This window comes from Hetaerina americana, unplaced genomic scaffold (assembly GCF_022747635.1).
Source record: "Hetaerina americana unplaced genomic scaffold, ioHetAmer1.1.p SCAF_3, whole genome shotgun sequence".
NCBI lineage: Eukaryota > Metazoa > Arthropoda > Insecta > Odonata > Calopterygidae > Hetaerina > Hetaerina americana.
The window spans coordinates 8156722-8176444 of record NW_027286874.1 but is presented as its reverse complement, the minus strand read 5'-3'; the positions used below and the strand labels follow the sequence as shown (position 1 = coordinate 8176444).

Below are 19723 nucleotides of genomic sequence, written 5' to 3'. Positions count from 1 at the left end.
AGCGTCACGCAACTTGGCTCAGAGAAGGCAGACAAGCCACTGAAGCTATCTGACCTCGTCCAGCGGCTACTCGCGTCGTCAGCACTTCATGCGGCACGAACGGGTACTACTTTCCGGATGACCCTCGTATATGAGAGGTAACACTTATTTGTTTTTTGCATTCCTCCTACTAGATCTGGTAGCCAGTAATTGAGAATGAAGTGAGGTAAAGAAGAAAGTGGATAACAAAAGAAAAATGTAAAAAAGAGAGGCCAACTATAAGGGATTGGAGGAACTTTCCTTGAGGCCCAGTGGAGGTGGGGAAGACATAAGGTTGGCACGATAGTGGTTAAGATCAAAGGAGGGGTGAATCGAGAGGATAGGAAAATAAAAGTAGCAATGGAATGAAATGATATGATTGATTTAATCTGTGATTGTATGGTATCTAGGCCAGGGTGTTTATATGCTTTGTGAGACCAGATCCTAGTGAGCATTAGGGTTCATATTGCAGTGGTAAGGAGTGTAACATTCCCAAATTTAGACAAATGGAAATATTTTTGATGTTTGCTACACATTCTGAATATGATACTCATTTGGGAATACATATACCTTTACTTAAAATTGTAATTTAATTTCATGATAATTAAAATTATTTATATTGAGGAATATGCACGAATATGTATATTTAATCCTTTTAAACAGTTTTTCTTGCTTCTTACTATATTTCACATTTTAAATCCATTGTTGAGTAAGTAGTGCCTATAGTACTTACTTATATGTTTTTCTGATGACGCTTCACTTATAATATAGTACTATAATAATTTTGTGAAATCAGTTAAAATTATAAAGCCATTCAGAAAAGTACATAGACTGTCACTTAGCAAATTTGTTTGAAAAGGGACTAGCTGAGTTTATCTGAAGAGACTCTAATCATTAAAAAGTTACTGGGATGTTAAATTATAGATAGCACTGCAGAAGAATCATCAGCTAATCAAAATTATTGGGTTGGTCTCAGAATTTGATTATAATTTGTAATTGCTCTCTTACTTGGAGTACATTATTTCTATATGAATATTTTAAACCTCCCATAAAGAAATGCTCATTTACTAATATAGAATTCATGCTGTGCCTTTTAAGATGATGAACTGAACCATGGTGCCACATGCCACAATCTGATGTGATCAAGCCTTCATGCACATTAATCCAGAGTTGTGTAAAGCATGTCATATGTTATGAAAACAGAGGTCTTACTATTATCACATAGGGTTGAGAGTATAATCTACAGTCATATCTGATGGGAAATCATATTTGTGAACATTGATTCCTCAACCATAAGAGGATTATCACATTAAGAGGATCTAAAATATTCTGGGAAACCAATTTAAGTGAATGTTTTCTTATCAATTTCAATTGTTCTTTTTACCACAGGTAGCTAGGGGTCTCATTATGAATGATTGCCCCTAGCATATTCAATTTATTCATCTGAATCTGTAAAACTGTTGATGGTTCACAACTCTATCATTAAATAAACATATGTTAGTGCTGAAACCACCAGTTAATGCTTTAAAATGTTGTTCTTTTAAACCTTTTAGCATTATATTTGTCTTTGGGAAGAAGAATTGATACTGAGATAAAATCTATGGTTGAAAACTCATCTTTAGTAAAGAAACTCATAAATACTTTAATTTGGTGAGCAATATTTCCTTGTTATGTAACATTATAAACTCGCTTACATTAGTCTCTTCCATTTTCATATTTTTTAAATTATAGTAAAAATGCTTTAAATATCATTGTTTGTATGGGGTCATTTAAGCACCCAACTATTTACATTTAAAACCTTCCGGTCTATTCCAGAACATTTCCCCATGATAATGGATGAGTACCTTCAAGCAGGAACAGATGGGAACAAGGATGGGAATAGGAATATTCCTCTTTCAAAGTCCCCCTGTAATGGTTTATTGGGGGAACCTTTCAATAGAATTAGTGTTTAAGTAATTTTATTTACATCCATAACTTGTGCTTGATAATTGCAGAAGTAGTTGGATAATGTGTGGGCACATCCTAGATAGTGCAAATGTGTGTGTTTATATATGTGCATACGTTCTACATAACATCATCAATTCTATTAGCAAATTCTTTCTCCCAAATTTAATTGCATATCGATCAATTTTCCATGCTTCCAATTTGTAAATATTTTATGGAGGAGTTTCAAGAATAGGGTATATACCTGGTTACTTGCTCACCCACTTTACTCATTGAATGAATTCTTTTGTGACAATCTTCATCACATTTAAGAACTTATGTTTATATATTAAGTAATATTATGATTGACGACATTTAATATGGTTGTACCATTTTTAAAATGAATAAAGTATTATTATTATTATAAAGGTCTCAATATTATTCAAAATATGAATAATCGGAATATCAAATACCATATCAAGTAAAAAATATGAAATACCATAAGAGTATTACAAATGGCAGTGATGATTTAATTGAAAAATCGTTGATCATATAGAAAGATATAGGTAATAATATAAAGGGATGGAGAATACATATTTTATATACGATCTCATTTTTATCAGCAAATTTTGGAGGCTAATATGGTGAGATGTATTAATGAAGAATGAGAATATAGTGATTTTACATACAGTGGTGTATATTTGAGCAGGTATGTTTTTGTGTCACCCCTATACTTTTTTAGAGGTCAAAGCTCTCTTCATAGGTGTCTATTCCGAAGAATTGAAATTGATTCTTGACAAATGGATGGTTTGGGAGAAACTTAGGAGATATTGTTCGAAAAATTTTCTAATTTTAGTGAACTATAATAACCAGAATATTTATCTATTCTTAACCACCAGAGTAAACAATCAAATGGTTGATTTTGATGGGTAAGGGTAGAGTTCACCCCAAAATAAACCTACAGGTATGGCATGCAATGCTCACATTTTTAGGGTAAGGGTGTCTGTTCCATTCCCTGTGCTACTCTTTGGTTTCTCACAAATGTTCTAGCAACTAGGTAATCATAATACTTGAATTTTAGATGAGAGTATCTGAAGGCATCAAATGGAATTTGAACCTGAGAAATGTGTTTTATTTAGCAAGTGTTGCCCCACCATTCTGCAAGCTCCCTCAAGATGGAATGTCTACTGATATTAATAACTTGCTTAGAGCCATTTTAATGAATCGCCCAAAAAACAATGGGCTTCACAAAATTCGTTAAAATGTTTGTATTTTTTCTTTCCCAGGATTTCAGGTTAGTGGTGGGTTCTGATCCTGTTCCATGTGGTTTCCAAAATTCTACTGCTACCAAATTGTCCACCTATTCCTATTAGCTAGTATGACTATCAGTTGCTTTCCATTATTATTACTATATCATATGGATGTGTTTTGGAGGACCATATCATCTCTACGACAAGATAAATCCATCATAGCCTTCAAAATTCCTCACATATATGTACCTAATTTATTTTTTCACGGAATTCATGTGGATCCTCTAGAAACACTTTTTTTTCTCTAAAACACTATTAAAAATATAGAAGAAGACAATCGTCAAAGAAAGAACCAACATTGATAGCCATTGGGTTGTCATTGTTTTTTGATTGTGAAAAGATGTTCAACATTCAAATTTTAATTCCATCAGAAATAGAAATATATTTGTTTTCATCATAATGGAGAGTGTTTACTTTGAAAGCTCTGGAGGTTACAGCTTTCATATTTTGATGTTATCAAATTTTTGGGCATTAAAAAAAAAATGTTTTGCTAAATGCAAGGATATTAGTAATTTTCACAGGAATACTATTTTTAACCATTGAAACTTTTACTATTAGGTGTTCCCAAATTCTTCCTGACTATTTGATATGGAATCTTAAACATTTAGTGAATTCCTAACTACTGAGAGAGGTGTGTGTAATTATAAAGGATTTGTGAGTAATGCCTTCTTCTATGGAATCTTTTTTAGTTTTGAATTTATAAATACACAAGATTTTACAAGCAGTTGATACTAGTGATAGAGTCAAAACTGATATCTGAAAAGAGTTTGAAATACCAAATCCAACCTTGCCTAAAAACAAAAATTGTAAAAAAATTAAAAATTGAGCTCAAGAGAAGATGATTGCATCTAAGTATAGAAAAATATGAATATTTGGACTGGCATTGATTGTATGGTTTAAACAAAAGGGAGAAAAGAATGCTCCAATATCTGGTAATGCATAATTAGCAAAGCATCAAACTTTAGGTTAGGAATAGAAGATGAACAAGTAATACTGAAGTCAAGGGATGCTTCCCAATATATATATATGTATAAAGACTGCAGTTTCTTCTGAGGACGTTCAGTACTACTGTTTCTTCTGAGGAATATGGATCTAAATTCCATCAAAATTATTAAGAAATAATATGTGAGAGCTCTTTTTATGTGTTCTTGCATTGTATGTTTCTGTCCAAGTTTTTTTATGCAATACTTCTGTGTTACTTTGACGAAATCATTCATACATATTTTCATACATATAAATTTAATAATCATTTAGCTTCAGGCTTAACTTTGTGGAAACTTTCTATATTGGAAAGAAATGATAATTAACAATTGTGATTTCCACAATAGTAGTTTTATTCACTTGACCCTGGTTTCAACACTTCATGTCAACTTCAGGTGAAAATTACATGCATTTTGGCTAGTATATGCTGTTGTTGATGAAAGGAAGGAAGGGGGTTTGAGGGGTTAGTGGTTTTTTGGTGGCTTGGAAGTGGATACTGATTGGCTAGGTGAAAGAGCCAAATTGATGGTTCACTGGGGCTGAGTGAGAGATGGAAAAGAGGAGCAGGACATATGATGGCCTACATTGTGATAACTCATGATTAGTGAAACCATGTACCTCCTCACAAAACCACCACTGGTCTCAAAACAATGTTGATGGTTGAGTGATCAAAGAGGATTATCAAATAAAATAACATAAATAAAATCAAAATAACAAAAATAATTTTAAAAAATCTTTAAGACATCAAAGAGGAGCAAACTAGTTAGAATAGAGAATGTTAGAACAATGTTAAGGGCAGAATGTGGAATTAAAGAGGGTTTAATGTAGTATTGAATATCAGATTGTATTGTAATGAGAGTCAAGGCAATTGTTGCTGTTCATCCCAAACCTGCCTACTGATGATGGTATATAATTTTAAGAGGAATAAGAAGAATATCCATATATATTCTAAGGTGGCATGAAAAAGTTATGAAATATTTATGTAATTAATTATGTTTGTAGTATTCCAGCATTCAGTCATAATTGTTGCTACTCGATTGTGATTCAAGCTTAACTAAATTCCAGAAGTGAAACACACATTCCCTTTTCAAAAATACAAGCTGCCAAGGAAACTTTTAGTTAGATTGGAGTTAGCCTCCAACTTTAGCTTTATTGAGGAGTTGGAGAGGAAGGAGGATCTGAGTCATGAGATGAGGGTGATCAGAAAAGGAAGCAAAAAGAAATTTTAGATGAGCTGCACACACAAATAGAATAAAAATATGCCCAAATTACTGCTTTAATATGTAGCGACATCATAAAACTTTACCAAATGCATATGTGAAATTTTCAAATTTATAGTGAATACAGAAAACTAGATACTCAGTTCCACTCATTGGCTTCACTCTGTCTATGAGCAAGAAATGGAAATTTTTATGTTTTTTACAAATACATATTCTAATCACTTATGGGTAAATGTGATAGACATATTACAAAAAGTTATGCTTTTCTTAAGTACCTATGAATCACAGTAGCTTTACCAAACACCATTGTGCAGTGAAAGGAAAGCCATTACGGACAAACCTTAATGGAAAGATTACATAAAAATAGCTAGAAGCAAAAAAATCTCCCGCAATTGCTTCTTTATATTAAGTACATTCTTTGAAATTTTAAAATCTGCTTTAATTCAGATTGCCATATATAAATATTTGGTTGTATAACCTTGATTCTTATGGGCAACATGCTAGAATGAAATGGGCAGTTTATAATCTCTCGATATCTTTTAATTTTTTTAAATAAAAACTATCCTAGTGCCAGGTTACACACAACACATATGTGTGCTGCGAATTGTTTAACATTTAGGGAGAAAACGAGATTGACATATTTGTTTTGTTCATTGATATTTGAACCCTACAAGTGTTGTTTTTTTTATTAGAAATATTCAGGAATTTATGAAATGATATATGACCATATGAATTTGTAATATTTTCTTTTTAATCAGTAGCAATGTGTAGTACTATGGTGTAAGTACTTATTAATGAAGTATCATACATATCAGATCATGTTGACTCTATTATCATTATTATTCTTTCATGCTCTACTCATATAAGATCAAAGATATTACAAGTTATCTACACTGGGGAATGCATTTATTAATCTTCTTATCAGGAATTAGGAAAAGCTCCAAAGACAACCTACTTTGTGGTCAAAAATGCTATGGAACAATTAATTAGCATTCATAAAATTTCACCTCTTCTGTTTTGTCTTGGTAGCATAAATGAACTACCATTCCAGAAAAATGAAATGGGCAGTGACTGAGAGGAAAATATTTCAAAATTGGACTGAAATATAAGGGATTCAATCCATGCAGTACCAATTTCACACTACCCAAATTCACACCAGTTTCATTGTGCCCAATTTCAGCTCTTTTAAGTATTCTCAGTTCCTTCCCATGCCATCCTGATAAGTTCTAGCAAAGTTTACAGCTTAGGATTAAATTATATTATTTTTCCTTAGTAATGAATTCATTCTGTCATCCCATTTTGGCATGGGGAATATCTTAGGTTATCCCCCTTCTTTGGTCAGGTTTAATTAATCCTAAACTTTCACCTGTATGATATTATCTGAAATTTAAACTCTAGGTGGCTGTTAAAATAAATGTCGGTCTATCAAGAAAATAGTTTCCTAAAAAATGGCAGCTTACTCCATGGTAGGTGTTCATTAATAATGCTTTAGTTATACTGCTTGAAAATGTAGTTATGCATTTATGAGCAGTTTTATTGTTGATTTGGATTGATGGGACCATTCCATTGGTTCATTCTTGTTTGTCCAGAATTAAGGTTTAGACATGTCACACAAAACACTGCAAAATTCACCTCATATATTGAAACCTATATATATGTGGGACATAAATGATTACTAGTACCTAACATAACTAGGGAAGATCTGTCCTGAATAACAATTTGACATTTCAAAGCAGGCCATTAGTTATATATTTTACCTAAAAATAAGCAAAATATAACTTGTCTCACTTATAATTCATTAAGCAATGGCATGAGTAAGAGGAAAATTCTCTGTCACAGCCAGTAGTTGCTGGCAGAAAAAGGGAGTAAATTCTTCAAAAGAGTGTAATGATATTTGATCCTGATATTGCATGGATACCATGATAATGTATTGAAAAGAACATTTATTGAGATTAAACCAAGTATGCGACAGATTAGAGGAAAGAGAGAAGTACTGTTTAATATTCAAAATAAATCCTCAAACAATATGCTTTAATCATTTGAGTGCGTCATTTTGAGAGGTAAGCAGATAGAAACTTGAAAACCTCTAACCCAAGCCTATAAATCATTGCATTTCTTAGTTGCAAAATACCAGGACCTGAAAAACCACTGAGGCTGCTGGTAATGCAATGTTTCAGCTGCTGGGGGAGTTGGTGGGGAAATATGAGAAGAAATTTGAAGAAAATGATGTATGTATAAATTAGTGCACATCTTTAAATATAGATATTTCAAGTGGGTACCTACCTGTCTTACTAATGACATTTTATTGTAAATTTCTATAACTAGTTTGTTAATGATGAGTAATAACTTTAATATTCCATGTTACTGCATTGTGAAATACTTAAATGCATGCTAAGTTGATGCAACAAGGCAGTGGTGCATTGCTTCTACAGGCCAGAGTCATAATGACTGAATGAAAATGGTGCTTATTCAGAAAACTCATTTTTGACACGAAGTAGAATTTGCAGTCACTGCAAAAGGTACTCTAAAATTAATAAGCATAAAAGTATGTACATGTTCAAACATTATATGAATCATTTTATGCATTTCCAAAAGGCGAGTAAAATTGAACTTCCACTTAACTGGAGTAAGTAAAAATTACAATACACTAACAAAGAATATAATGTAGTTTTTTAAAGTTGTTACATATTAATCTCCTACAATAATAACCATCGTTATGTCTATGAATTAGAAGGAACGGTAACTATAGCCGTATGAATATTATGGGAAGAATCAACCACAGCTGTACTCTTAATAGTGGGCAAAGGATATGTTGAGGGAAATTAGAGAGGAAAAATAAATAAAAATATATTAAAAAATAAACTGATATAGGGGGTTTTGAACAGAAAAAACGATTAAACAAAATATGATAGCAAAAATGCTCTGGCTAAGGTGTACTGGATAGCATTGACCCTCACCCTTATCGAGCACTCACCCAGACCGGGCTTGCAAGAAATTTCTCTCTGCGCCAGCAGCCTACCAATTGCACATAATAAAATAAATGCAAATTAATCACACACTCTCTAGCTTGGATGTACTAAATAGCATTGATCCTCGCTAGTCTCAAGCACTCACAGACCCAGGGCTTATGAGAGATTTCTCCCTGAACCAGTGGCTCCCCAATCACTCACTTACTTCGGTTTGCGTAAATGCCTTAACTCTTGCAAGGATTTGCTAGGGTTAAGGTGGGATCTCTCAAGTTTGTTATTGTATTTTGCTTAATCGTTTGTTCTGTACTAAACCCCCTTTATCATTTTATTTTTTAATATATTTTTATTCATTTATTTTTCCTCTCTAATTTCCATTACCATATGCTTTGCCCACTATTTAGAGTACTTCTAGGGTTGATTCTTCCCATAATATCATTATGTCTATTCATTTTAATTTACTGAAGAATTTTCACGGTTGAGATCAATTCTAAAAACATTATATTCGAGTCTTAATAATAATACAAAATATGTGAATGGGTAAGTGCTCAACTAAACTTGTGTAAGCAACTACACTGGCAAGATGACAGTTCAGGCTGTGAGCATCACAGTTTGAAGCCATTATGAACATTAACAGCATTCAACCACTTAGCTTAGATTTTGCATGGGAGAGCTACCTATTATAAAAATTCTAAAAACTGTACAATATGATTGTCTGTGGCCCAACTCACGGCCTGCTCCAGCCAGCAATAAACTTTAACAGGTCTGACTCAGGGCTTCACATGGTAGCCAACAGGGATGGAGAGAGAAGTGGGCCTGGTCAGCAATAGTTGTAATTGCTGAACATAAACTCAGCCCCTGCTGTGGTTGTGAACATTGGGATAAATCATCTGCCAAATAGGTATGCCACTTTACCCATTGTTTCGAGTAAAAAGCATTATAATAGTCCAAATTAAAAGTCTATCTTGAATATGTCAGGTAAATAATTACACTAGTAAAATAACAAGTATTTTTCAATCTACTATGTTGAACTACCTGGTAGAAATGTTAACATAGATAAAAAAACCACTCTTAACAATTTATTACTATTGAAAGTGAAATTATTTACATTAATTCAACAAAAATGCAAAAAAAGTAAATATCAGTGAAGAACAGACTCCCTTAATGGTTAACCTTCAAATTTTATGGTTGATCAAATCCATTACCTCTTGTAAATTATAATGTAATTGATTGAATATGCTTGTAAGATCTAGATTTTCTTTTAATGCACTCCAAATGTAGTGTGATTTTCAATTTAGTAAATGGATAAAAAATTATAAATATTTTACATGCAAAATGTTGAAAGAAGAAAATATGATATTGAAAAGGAAAGTGGAAAGTATGAAAGAAAGAACTTTATGCAGGTGATAATAATAGTCATTGTGGATTACATACAGCAAGAATAAAATATGTCTTAATCAAATTAAAGTAAGTATACATTTAAAAATGTGAATTATGATTTGATTTTCAACCAGAGGCACTCATGCAGACCAACCATATTGAGTTTTATAAAGAGCATTCTTGAACATCAATTTCAAAGTATGATTTACATACTTGAACTATAAGATAAAGATATGAAATTGATGGAAGCGAATAAAAGTCAGGAGACAATCATGCTAATTCAAAAGAATGCTGTATCAATAAAACTGCCAATAAATAGGATATACATTATGCAATGGGAACCAATCATTTATAGCTCAAGCCATTGCATTGTGTGACTGACAAAATTTTGCATCATGTGACAATGAACTCAACCAACGACTCAGAGATCTGTATCAAATTGTATACAAGTCAAACTAATGATACAGAAATTCTGTATCTCAATCTTTGGTATCATGATAAAGAATTTGTATTAATTCTACATCCATTTTCTCCTGGGATGATGAGGATTCAAGGATCATAGAATCCATTCCCGATCAGATTCAACTCTAGTAGCAAAAGTGTCCAGTAACTTTTTGAGAATAAAATTTGGAAAATCCTGATGAAAAAATTTGAAAGAGTAAGTAAACCCAGCAAAATTAACTTCTTTGTTTTTTATTTTTTTAATTCAACCCTAAAATACTAGGCCGACCTTATAACACTAGGCGTGATTTCTACAACAATGCACACTTTTTCCCCAAGAGAAGATTTCTACTTCTATATTAAGGTAGCCTGCAATATTTATCACAAATCATACCTATTCACTAAAGCTAATAAAGTTTAACCATATTTCTGTAGAATAACTTGTATCAATTTCAATTTTTCCGCCAATTGCCAAATATTCAAAAGTAGAAACACTTGATACCTGCCTAAAAGGACAAATCATTGATGAAATAGATTTAGCAGATGACTATTCAAACTTGTGCTACTTAGATACTTTATAACAACATATTACTTTCAATTGGTTTCATGGCTTGACTGCTTTAAGAATTTAGAGTTTATTGGAGCAGATTATACTTACATCTAATAACTAATATGATGGTGTTGGCGATTGGATAAAAGAAGAGCTTCATATTTTCTTTGAAACCATACTACATTTTTTTCTGCTGCTGTCATTCATATTCTCGGGTGACTTCCTTACGTGACATTTTTGTATCAATTCTTTTTTTAAGGCAGATATCATACACTGTCTTCTGAGTTTCCTTGCATTTAGCTGCTATTATCTTCCTTAATGCATCTCTCTTTACATCTTAAGAATCTTCAATTTTTTCATTCCACGAGGCATCACTATTTGTTCTTTCAACTACACTTTTCCACACAATCTTACAAACAATCATTCCTTTCAAATTATCCCAAATATTATTCAAAATTTGCTTTTGATTTATTTTTCCCAATCTACCACTTAAAGTTTGCAGAAGCAAATTCATCACTTTTGAATTTTTGGCTTGTAACCTTTCAACTCTTATTTTCAATTATAATAACACCTTAGTCTTCCTTGATACCCAATGCCTCCCAAATCAAATTGCATCCTTTACTAAAGCTCTTGACCTCTCATTTAATGCAACAAAATCATTAGTGCTACAGGACTTGCCCCTTTGTCAAGCATATGAATGGCTAGATATATGATTCATCAATTACTACTCCTTGCAAAGTCACTGCATGTGAAATATATGAACTCAATTTGATAAATTTTCACAAAAAATAATGGAATATTATGTATACAATACCTCGATTATTCAACTCTTTTTTAACCAGTTTTCACTTTAGCTAGCTGCTTGAATATGATTACATTTATATAAACAGCTGATTTGTGTTATGCATCAAGAAAAACTGAGCTCCTTTTGTTGACTCAAGTGCTCAGTGCTTACTTAGCTTTGCAAGTATCTTTGAATTTTGCATTTATCCTGTTGAGGGATTTGGTACTACACATCACCAACTAGTATTTACACAATGCATCGAAGCCAATGTCTTAATATGTTTATTTCTTCCTACAATGCTTTGCCTGTCACCAAAGAATTAGTTCCTATATCATTATATATAGGGGTATTCTGATTCATAAATATAAGTAATGACTTGGAGAAAGATTTCCTGTCATGTAAATTAAAAATAAAATGCATTGATTGCATTAATGAATTTGAATGAAAAATTGATGGATTTTGCCTTAAGAATTAATATTTTTCTAACTTAATAGTTTTACTGCATTCTGCTTAAAGTTTTTGATTATATGATAGGAAAATGATAACTGAAATTAAAAATTGGTAGTTTTGAAATATAAATTATACTTTCCATTTAAATATGATAAAGTGCATGTTTCATATTGAAAGTAATTTACATTAGATTTTGTGTATTCACTTGAGAAGTAGGTTGGTATCTGCCTGCATGCAAGTAAATTTTTAAATACCAATACACTTCATTTTCTAAGTATTCTGAAATCACTGATAACAATAATGCAAATTATTACATATAAATGGCTGTAATTGACTAAAGGAAGTAGAACGTTTTGTTTTTCTGTAGCTATTTGATGAAGACTTCAAACCCATAGTATAACTCCTCTTCCAATTATTTTTACAAACTTAACCTTAAATACTAATTCCCCCTTCCACCTCTTAATCTCCCCCCACATCCTTCTTCCTCTGGAAAAAGGCCTTTCCTCCACTCTCCACTATGTATACTACTACTTTCTCCTTCAATTTGTTTAATTCATCCATGCAATCTTTTGAAAATCACTCCCCAGCTTGATATTGGTAGCCTTGTCAAGAGAATGGCATTGTGATCTAATCTTGGCTTTCTTATCTTTCAACACCCATGAAAATTTTAACAATATTTCTCATTTGTGTTCCTTACATCTTGTCCTCAGCTTAGAGACATCTTTATTATATTGAAATTCAAAACCTCACTAGCTCTCCAGTTCTGCATTAGCCTACCAAAACCACTCACAATCGTGCATCAACTGTAGAAGATCATCTAATACCACAAAATCTGCAAGTTCCATAGTTCAACTACTAACCATAGTTTACAGAAGTTACAAACAAAAAAATTTTTGATTGAACCAATGGCAATTATGAATGGGTTAACAATTTCTTTCCATCTCCTATGCTCTTCCACCAACTTCCTCCACTTTATTTTTTCTTTTGCAATATTTTGACTGTTAAAGACACTACATTTTCATGGATATTATTCAAATTCATATGTTACAACATTAATCTTTCAGCTCTGCCTATGCTGCTCTATATGTAAAGATGTAATCCCTCCATAAAACTATATACTTCATCAGAATAGGGATATATTTTTGCTGTCACAGATGCACACTATGAAATTAGAGGACATTGCAAATCCATTGTATGCATGAATATTTTTTCACAATGCACACCATTTCTTGGTGCCATAGTCAGGGCAAGTTTATAATGGCACCTACTAATTAGGACAGAAGACTATTATGGAGAAAATATGCCAGTTATTCCATCACTGAACACCGCCTAGTCATTTCTGATAGATAGACAACAATTTGATGATATGATAAGTATGAACAGAAATGGCTATGGCTTGATTCATTGGTTGCCTCACCATGGTAAATATTTCACTATTCATTGGCAGTTTTTGATATCGAAGAAGTGATTTTTACAAATGGCTCGGGAAATTCTTATTTCAGAAGTTGAAATAAAGGCTTTTACTTCCACAGAAAGAAATCATTTCGGTGAATTCTTTAGAATTTCGAATTTTTCCCTTCATTTTAGTGCTGAAAAATGGAGCATAGCTTTTATATGGGATTGCATAGTATAGTATGTCACTCACTTTAGGTATGGTTGTGTTTTGCTTGAGTTGCCAGCATTTCAATTGCTCACAAAAAAACTACAACTTGTCCCCATTGCAGGTGGCAATGCATTACAATGAATATAGGTTTATATTGATAGGGATAGATGTATGCTCCTAGGAACTTAATAACAGCCCTTTTAAACTTCCAACAACACTTACCCCTATTTCTGTGCTTATAACTTGAATATATGGTGAGGAAGTAATAAATCTATCCCGAGGTGATGGAAGAAATAGAAAATTCCATCATCAAATTAAAACAGTTTTCCACAGTGACTTATGTTGGCCATGGAAATCTAAATGGCAGACAAATAATGCACCAACCTGCTAATGATCAGGTTTATGGATATCAGGGTATTCTGCTGGCTTGCCTATTGAGCAAACTGATGGATAAAATATATGAAGTGGTAATACACAAAAAACATAAAGTGTCACAGGTTGTTCCCATTACATTTTAAAGTGTTTTTTTTAAATAGTAGAAAGATCCAGTTCTAGAATATCAGAAAATGCTGAATTAAAAAAATACAGAATCAAGCTATTGTCATGATACACTAGGCACCCTGCACTTATTTGTGAATATTTCCTGTTAAAAATAATTACTTCAGTAAAAATATTGGATCTACCAATTGTTGCTTTGTCATTTTATTGGATATATCACCAAGCTCCATCCTTTATTATCTCCAAGAATGCATATGGCAATTAGATGATTCATTTCATAACCCCGTTTTGTGTGTGAAGGAAACAAATCGTGCATGATAAGCCTCTGATGCAAGGATGAATCAATGTTAATCACTTTAAGAATGACAAAAAATAAAATTTAGCTTTAACAATAAAACTGATGAAATGACAAAACAACTAATTGAATTTAATCATCTGCACGATTTCTTGATTAAAGACTTTCTGTATGGAAACCTGGCATTGAGATAATTAGCCTTAAGTAGGACTCAAATTTTCCAATTATTCATCAATGATATCAACACTTTAACAGGTTGTAAAAGGAAATAGCATAAAATTTAGTTTTGTCCAAACAGAGATATCCACAGCTCTTCTTGTTGATACAAACTACCTCATACAGTGTTGATAGCATTCATTTATTGATCATACAGAAAAATTTCAAAAGATTATCTGTCTAAGCTATCTCTTGGTATTGGTTCAATACATGTAAATGCATCTAACGATTTGTACTGTACAGATGACACCAAAGTTAGTGATCGATCCCTAATTGATCCATTTGGCTGGGTGACAGTATCGCTGGAATCAACATCATTGGCTTTATAGGTTGATAGTAATTCCATTGTCCAACCAAAGGGATTAATGTGGGAACAGCATAATATCCTTGGTGTCCAATGTATCCTATACTAACATCTGAATTATATTTGGCTTTTTTTGTACACTATGCTGAAATTCTCTGCATTAGGTGATTTATTTTTGTAAGCTGTTTATTGCATTTCACTAATGCTAACTAAACATAGAGAGAAGAAGCCATTGAATATGATTGCAATCAGAGCAGATTGAAATGGGGGAGAAAAATCCAAAAAAGGTCTTGGATATTTTTTCAAAATAACAGTAAGGAAAGGTAGGAAGCCAATATGAATTAGGTGATTAGTCGACTGTTGTGGGAGTATACATTAATTTTTCTTCAGTCCCTAAAAATTTATATTTTTTTGGAATTACCAATAAATTGTCTCTAAGAATTTTAGCCTTATTAATAGATTTAAATAATATGTTTTTCTTCATCATGAAATCAATAATTTCGTTGAAGCAGGACTAGTCTTGATAAGGTAGTTGCTACAAGCAATTCATCACATATAAAGAAAAATATCTTTGCAACATTAATTCTAATTAATACATTTTATAAAACCATAAATATTTGACATATCATTCAGCCACTTAAAGACTAATAATTACTTGTTAAAAAATACAACAAGGATGTTAAAAACTGACCTAAAAATGTAAGTACCTACACTATTTTCATGCTTTAATTATAGTCTCTATGAAATATATAGTAAAATGTCACGGTTTAAATGACTAAAAAAGTCCTATGATTAGACAGGGGCACATTACCTGATTTAGCTGGCCAAATTTCAAGGAGATATTTTAGGACACCAATTGGTTGTTGGAAGTCCAAATCCCCTCCACTTTCTCCACTTTGAAGCATAAGAACTGGCCCAAAACAAACAGCTAAATTTTGAGGAGACATCTTGTTACGTTCAGATTGAGAGACCACTAGGGCTAAGTGATCCATCAGGAAGATTAATGTGCACTGGAAGAAGCATGAATATAAAGTTGAAATATTACTCTTGAAATGCTATATGATAATATAGATAATCATTGAAAAAATTCTATTTGAAAATATTCATCGCATAATATTCAAGTATATGCATGTCAATTTATGGAGCTAAATGCTCATATCTAGCCTTTGTGCATGCCCAAAAAGTTTCACTTCAAATCTGGATTGGCAAACAGAAAATACACTAAATATCCATCCTCAAATATTGGACATTACATAAAAATATAAATATTGCATGAAATAAACATATAACTTATTTGCAGCTCTAAGTGGATATTAAAAATTGAAGCTCATATTTCTAATTAACTCTGTTTTGCTAATTTATTCTGATATTTGTTTTTACAAACCTTAACCCATGTACACATGAAGACAAAACATCTTATTAAAATTAAGGATTTGAATTTCTTGACTGAATTTCAGATACACTTTTTATTGCTGAATAATCTAGTCTACCAGCAATGGATTCATAATTTTACTGCTTTCCTCATATGCTTTTCACCATTTATTGTCCTGTAATTCATCCCTGTCTTCGTTGAAATTATGAAGCTTAAACACACCCACAATGAGTTTACTTATTTCAGACTTTCTCTTGGAGCAAGGAATGCTTTCATGAACATATTTATTTAAAGGTCATTGGTTTAATCTTTTTGCTATGGTGCAACTAGAGTAACCCTCACCATGACATGAAGAAAAGAGGTTTAGGGGGGCTGGATTGGTTGCTCATCTGTTGCTTAACCCCTACTCAACTCTTACGCATACATGGTACAGAACATGTATAGAAATTTATATAGGAACATTTACCTATATAGAAATGTATGGAGAAAACATTACGTATGTAGGCACAAGTATCGCATGCTTTCTGGTATTTTACCTAGTTAACATAAATAATATTGAAATTTTGTCCTATAGATTCTAGGGGCTAAAATTTATTTAAAAATTGATATTGAAACTGAATGATTGATGGGTAATTAGGTTACATTTGAAACATAAAAAATATAATTTGTTCTTCCAAAAAATTTGCCAAAACGATAAAGAACTTCTCTCAATGATAATTAATGATCAACTTGTGAAATTTACAATAAAAATGCAGACCATATTTTTCATGTATTTCTCACTTTAAATGTCAAATGAGGCATGGTGATGGTACAAAACTCAATAGGTACATATTTTATTATTTGAATTCAATTTGGAACAAAATATGCAAATGTATTTGCCTCTTACAGTCTTCTCCTCTTTCCTTCTATGAATGTAACTATGTACGTACTGAAAACTGAAGCAATGGTGAAGTCAACATAGGGCATACTAGAGTTCTGCACTGTTTTTTTGCATATTACATGAGTAGGCTATTGCCTACCTCTTCTTATATGAAAATGATTATGATAAGCATTTTATAATAGCATATTCAGACCATATATATGCATTTGAGGCAGTATGGTTAGGCAGTAGTATTGGGATCAAGATGTTTTATTATTTATGATCATAGTTTTGTTGCTTTGCAATAATATTCATTTTTGATGATACTATACTATAAAAAACCACATGCATGAATAATGAAACTTTCATGTATAAATCACACTGAATTATTTGTCTTTAAATGGATCACAATGTTCACAATCTGATGAAAAATATATTCATTTACCCGATTGACTTTTGGGAGGCAGTCTAGTATAGAAAACATGAGCTTGGCATTTCCTTCAGGATCATCAGGTAGGCAGACTGACAAAGCATCAACCATCATTTGATAGAGGCACTTTGTGAAGAGTGGCTCTGGCAGTTCACGTAGATAATCTTTCAGCACACCTAATTAAATAGAAATAAAAAACATTTAATTTCCAGCATTAAATAGAGGAATTAGAACACAAAAGATGCCTTAACTGTAATTGAAAGTTAAAAAAGTACTAGTAAACTGTGGTATGCAATGATTTAGAATATCTAAATGGTTTAGGTCAACTTATATACATACTAATATACAAAATGCTTAACAAATATACTTAATATACAAAATGGACCAATATTTCTCTACTTTTTTGCTTAAATCCCCCATTTCACTATGGTCAGATCATCATTTCCCCTCCCAAAAATATGTAGTTTAACTCAGTAAATGTATTTCAATTAAATTTTTATTTGTGACAATTGAATGTTGCAGAATGAATTCAAAACGTACTCAATCATACGGATTGCATGTAGTCTACAAGGCATTTCACTTTTCTCATTATTGGTCCAAATCCCCCATGATACCCTTAAATTCCCCAAATTGAGAATCCCTGATATAAAGGGTATACACAGTCGACCTGTTTTGAAGGCAAGTCCCTGAAATAGGTGAAGGGGATGCTGGTTAATGCAAACACCTTCATGGAAAAAGGATCCACTGTGACTAATTTGAAGGAGATGCATGCACTCCCATAATCCATGTCATATGGATTAGGGGAGTTAACCATCAAGATTTTATGGAATGGAAGAGAGTGAATGGCATGCGGCCCAAAAAGATATGCAGGGGTTTCTCTGGCTTGTATCTCTGCTGATCACTTGCCTATTTCACCCTTAATCCCTTAACTTTCTACTCCTTTTATACTGTTTTCTGTACACCCTACTTTCCACAAACCAGTACATAAATTCTTCATTAATTCATAAGCATTGGGTCATTTTTTTGCACATTTATATGGATTGCACCAAAAACATAAAACATGCCCCATGTATATAACATAATAAATTTGCCATAGGCCTAAAATATCAAGTGGAAGTGTAAAGTTTATTTTTACCCTCATCATGAAGGAATTTCACAAAGTTAAACCTGAAACTGTTATGTTTTTCTAAAATATCAAGTTGAAGGCTGAAAATCCAAGGTTTACTTAATTGCTATAGTTTAATATACATAATTAAGTAAGAATAATGAAGAAATAAAATCAGATGTACAACAATTTTTGGAATTGGTATTATGAGAGATAACACCAGTTAATTCATTTCTCAAAATTTATAAGTTCTCTAAGCATAAGACTTATTTTTGATATAAATCTTTCCAATTGAAATATTCTGGAATGTTGATAGCTATGAAGTATTTTGTCATTTAATATCATTGAAATACTTGCAAAGGATGAAACTCATGGGCTTTCAGCTTAGGGAAAAAGGCACTAGACAGCACTCCTAACCAGCACAGTGCCAGACCCACTGATTCACTTGAAAACAAATGTTTTAAATTATTTTATCTTGCTATGCATAAATATTAATATGTATACATTTAAAAAACCTTGAATCTTGCCTCCTATTGTGAAATACTTGGTAATTTGATTTTCACTGGTTCTATCTGGGATACCCTAGTGCCCAGATGAATTAGCAACCATAAAAAACAAGAGTTAAATTAGTACAAGATAGATGTGTATATTCGAAAAGCAGGGTGGGTATTACTGAAATTTATTTTTTAATGTTTAATAGATAAGGGTAGATAGGTATCTATTCAATGCATGAAACTGAATATTTAAAAAAATAAAAAGGTGTTTTCATTGGTTAGGTTACATTAAATAACTCATTAAAATAAATGTTTCATTACCCTTATAAAACAGGGTGATTCTTATTTTTACACTTAGACATTGTTACTTTACTACTTATGATTCTGCTAATAAAAGCCTCCCTTTTTATATACATGCTAATGCATACTTCTCATTTATACTTATTAATTTATGTCACATTTTGTCAACTATCTTTTATTTAGCTTAAATATGGCTTCATTTTAGACATTACAACTTACACAAT

The 19723-nt window shown here is 32.1% G+C and overlaps 1 protein-coding gene across 1 annotated transcript in view; it reads right to left on the bottom strand.

The window, feature by feature from the left end:
• RhoGAP100F (Rho GTPase activating protein at 100F) overlaps nt 1-19723 on the bottom strand; it is a 90461-nt gene that overhangs the window by 33165 nt on the left and 37573 nt on the right. Inside the window, exons 14-15 of the mRNA XM_071588807.1 lie at nt 17616-17776; nt 15751-15949 (exon numbers count right to left, since the gene is read on the bottom strand). Of these exons, the coding sequence (XP_071444908.1) occupies nt 15751-15949; nt 17616-17776 (360 nt within the window). The remainder of the gene's footprint in view (nt 1-15750; nt 15950-17615; nt 17777-19723) is intronic.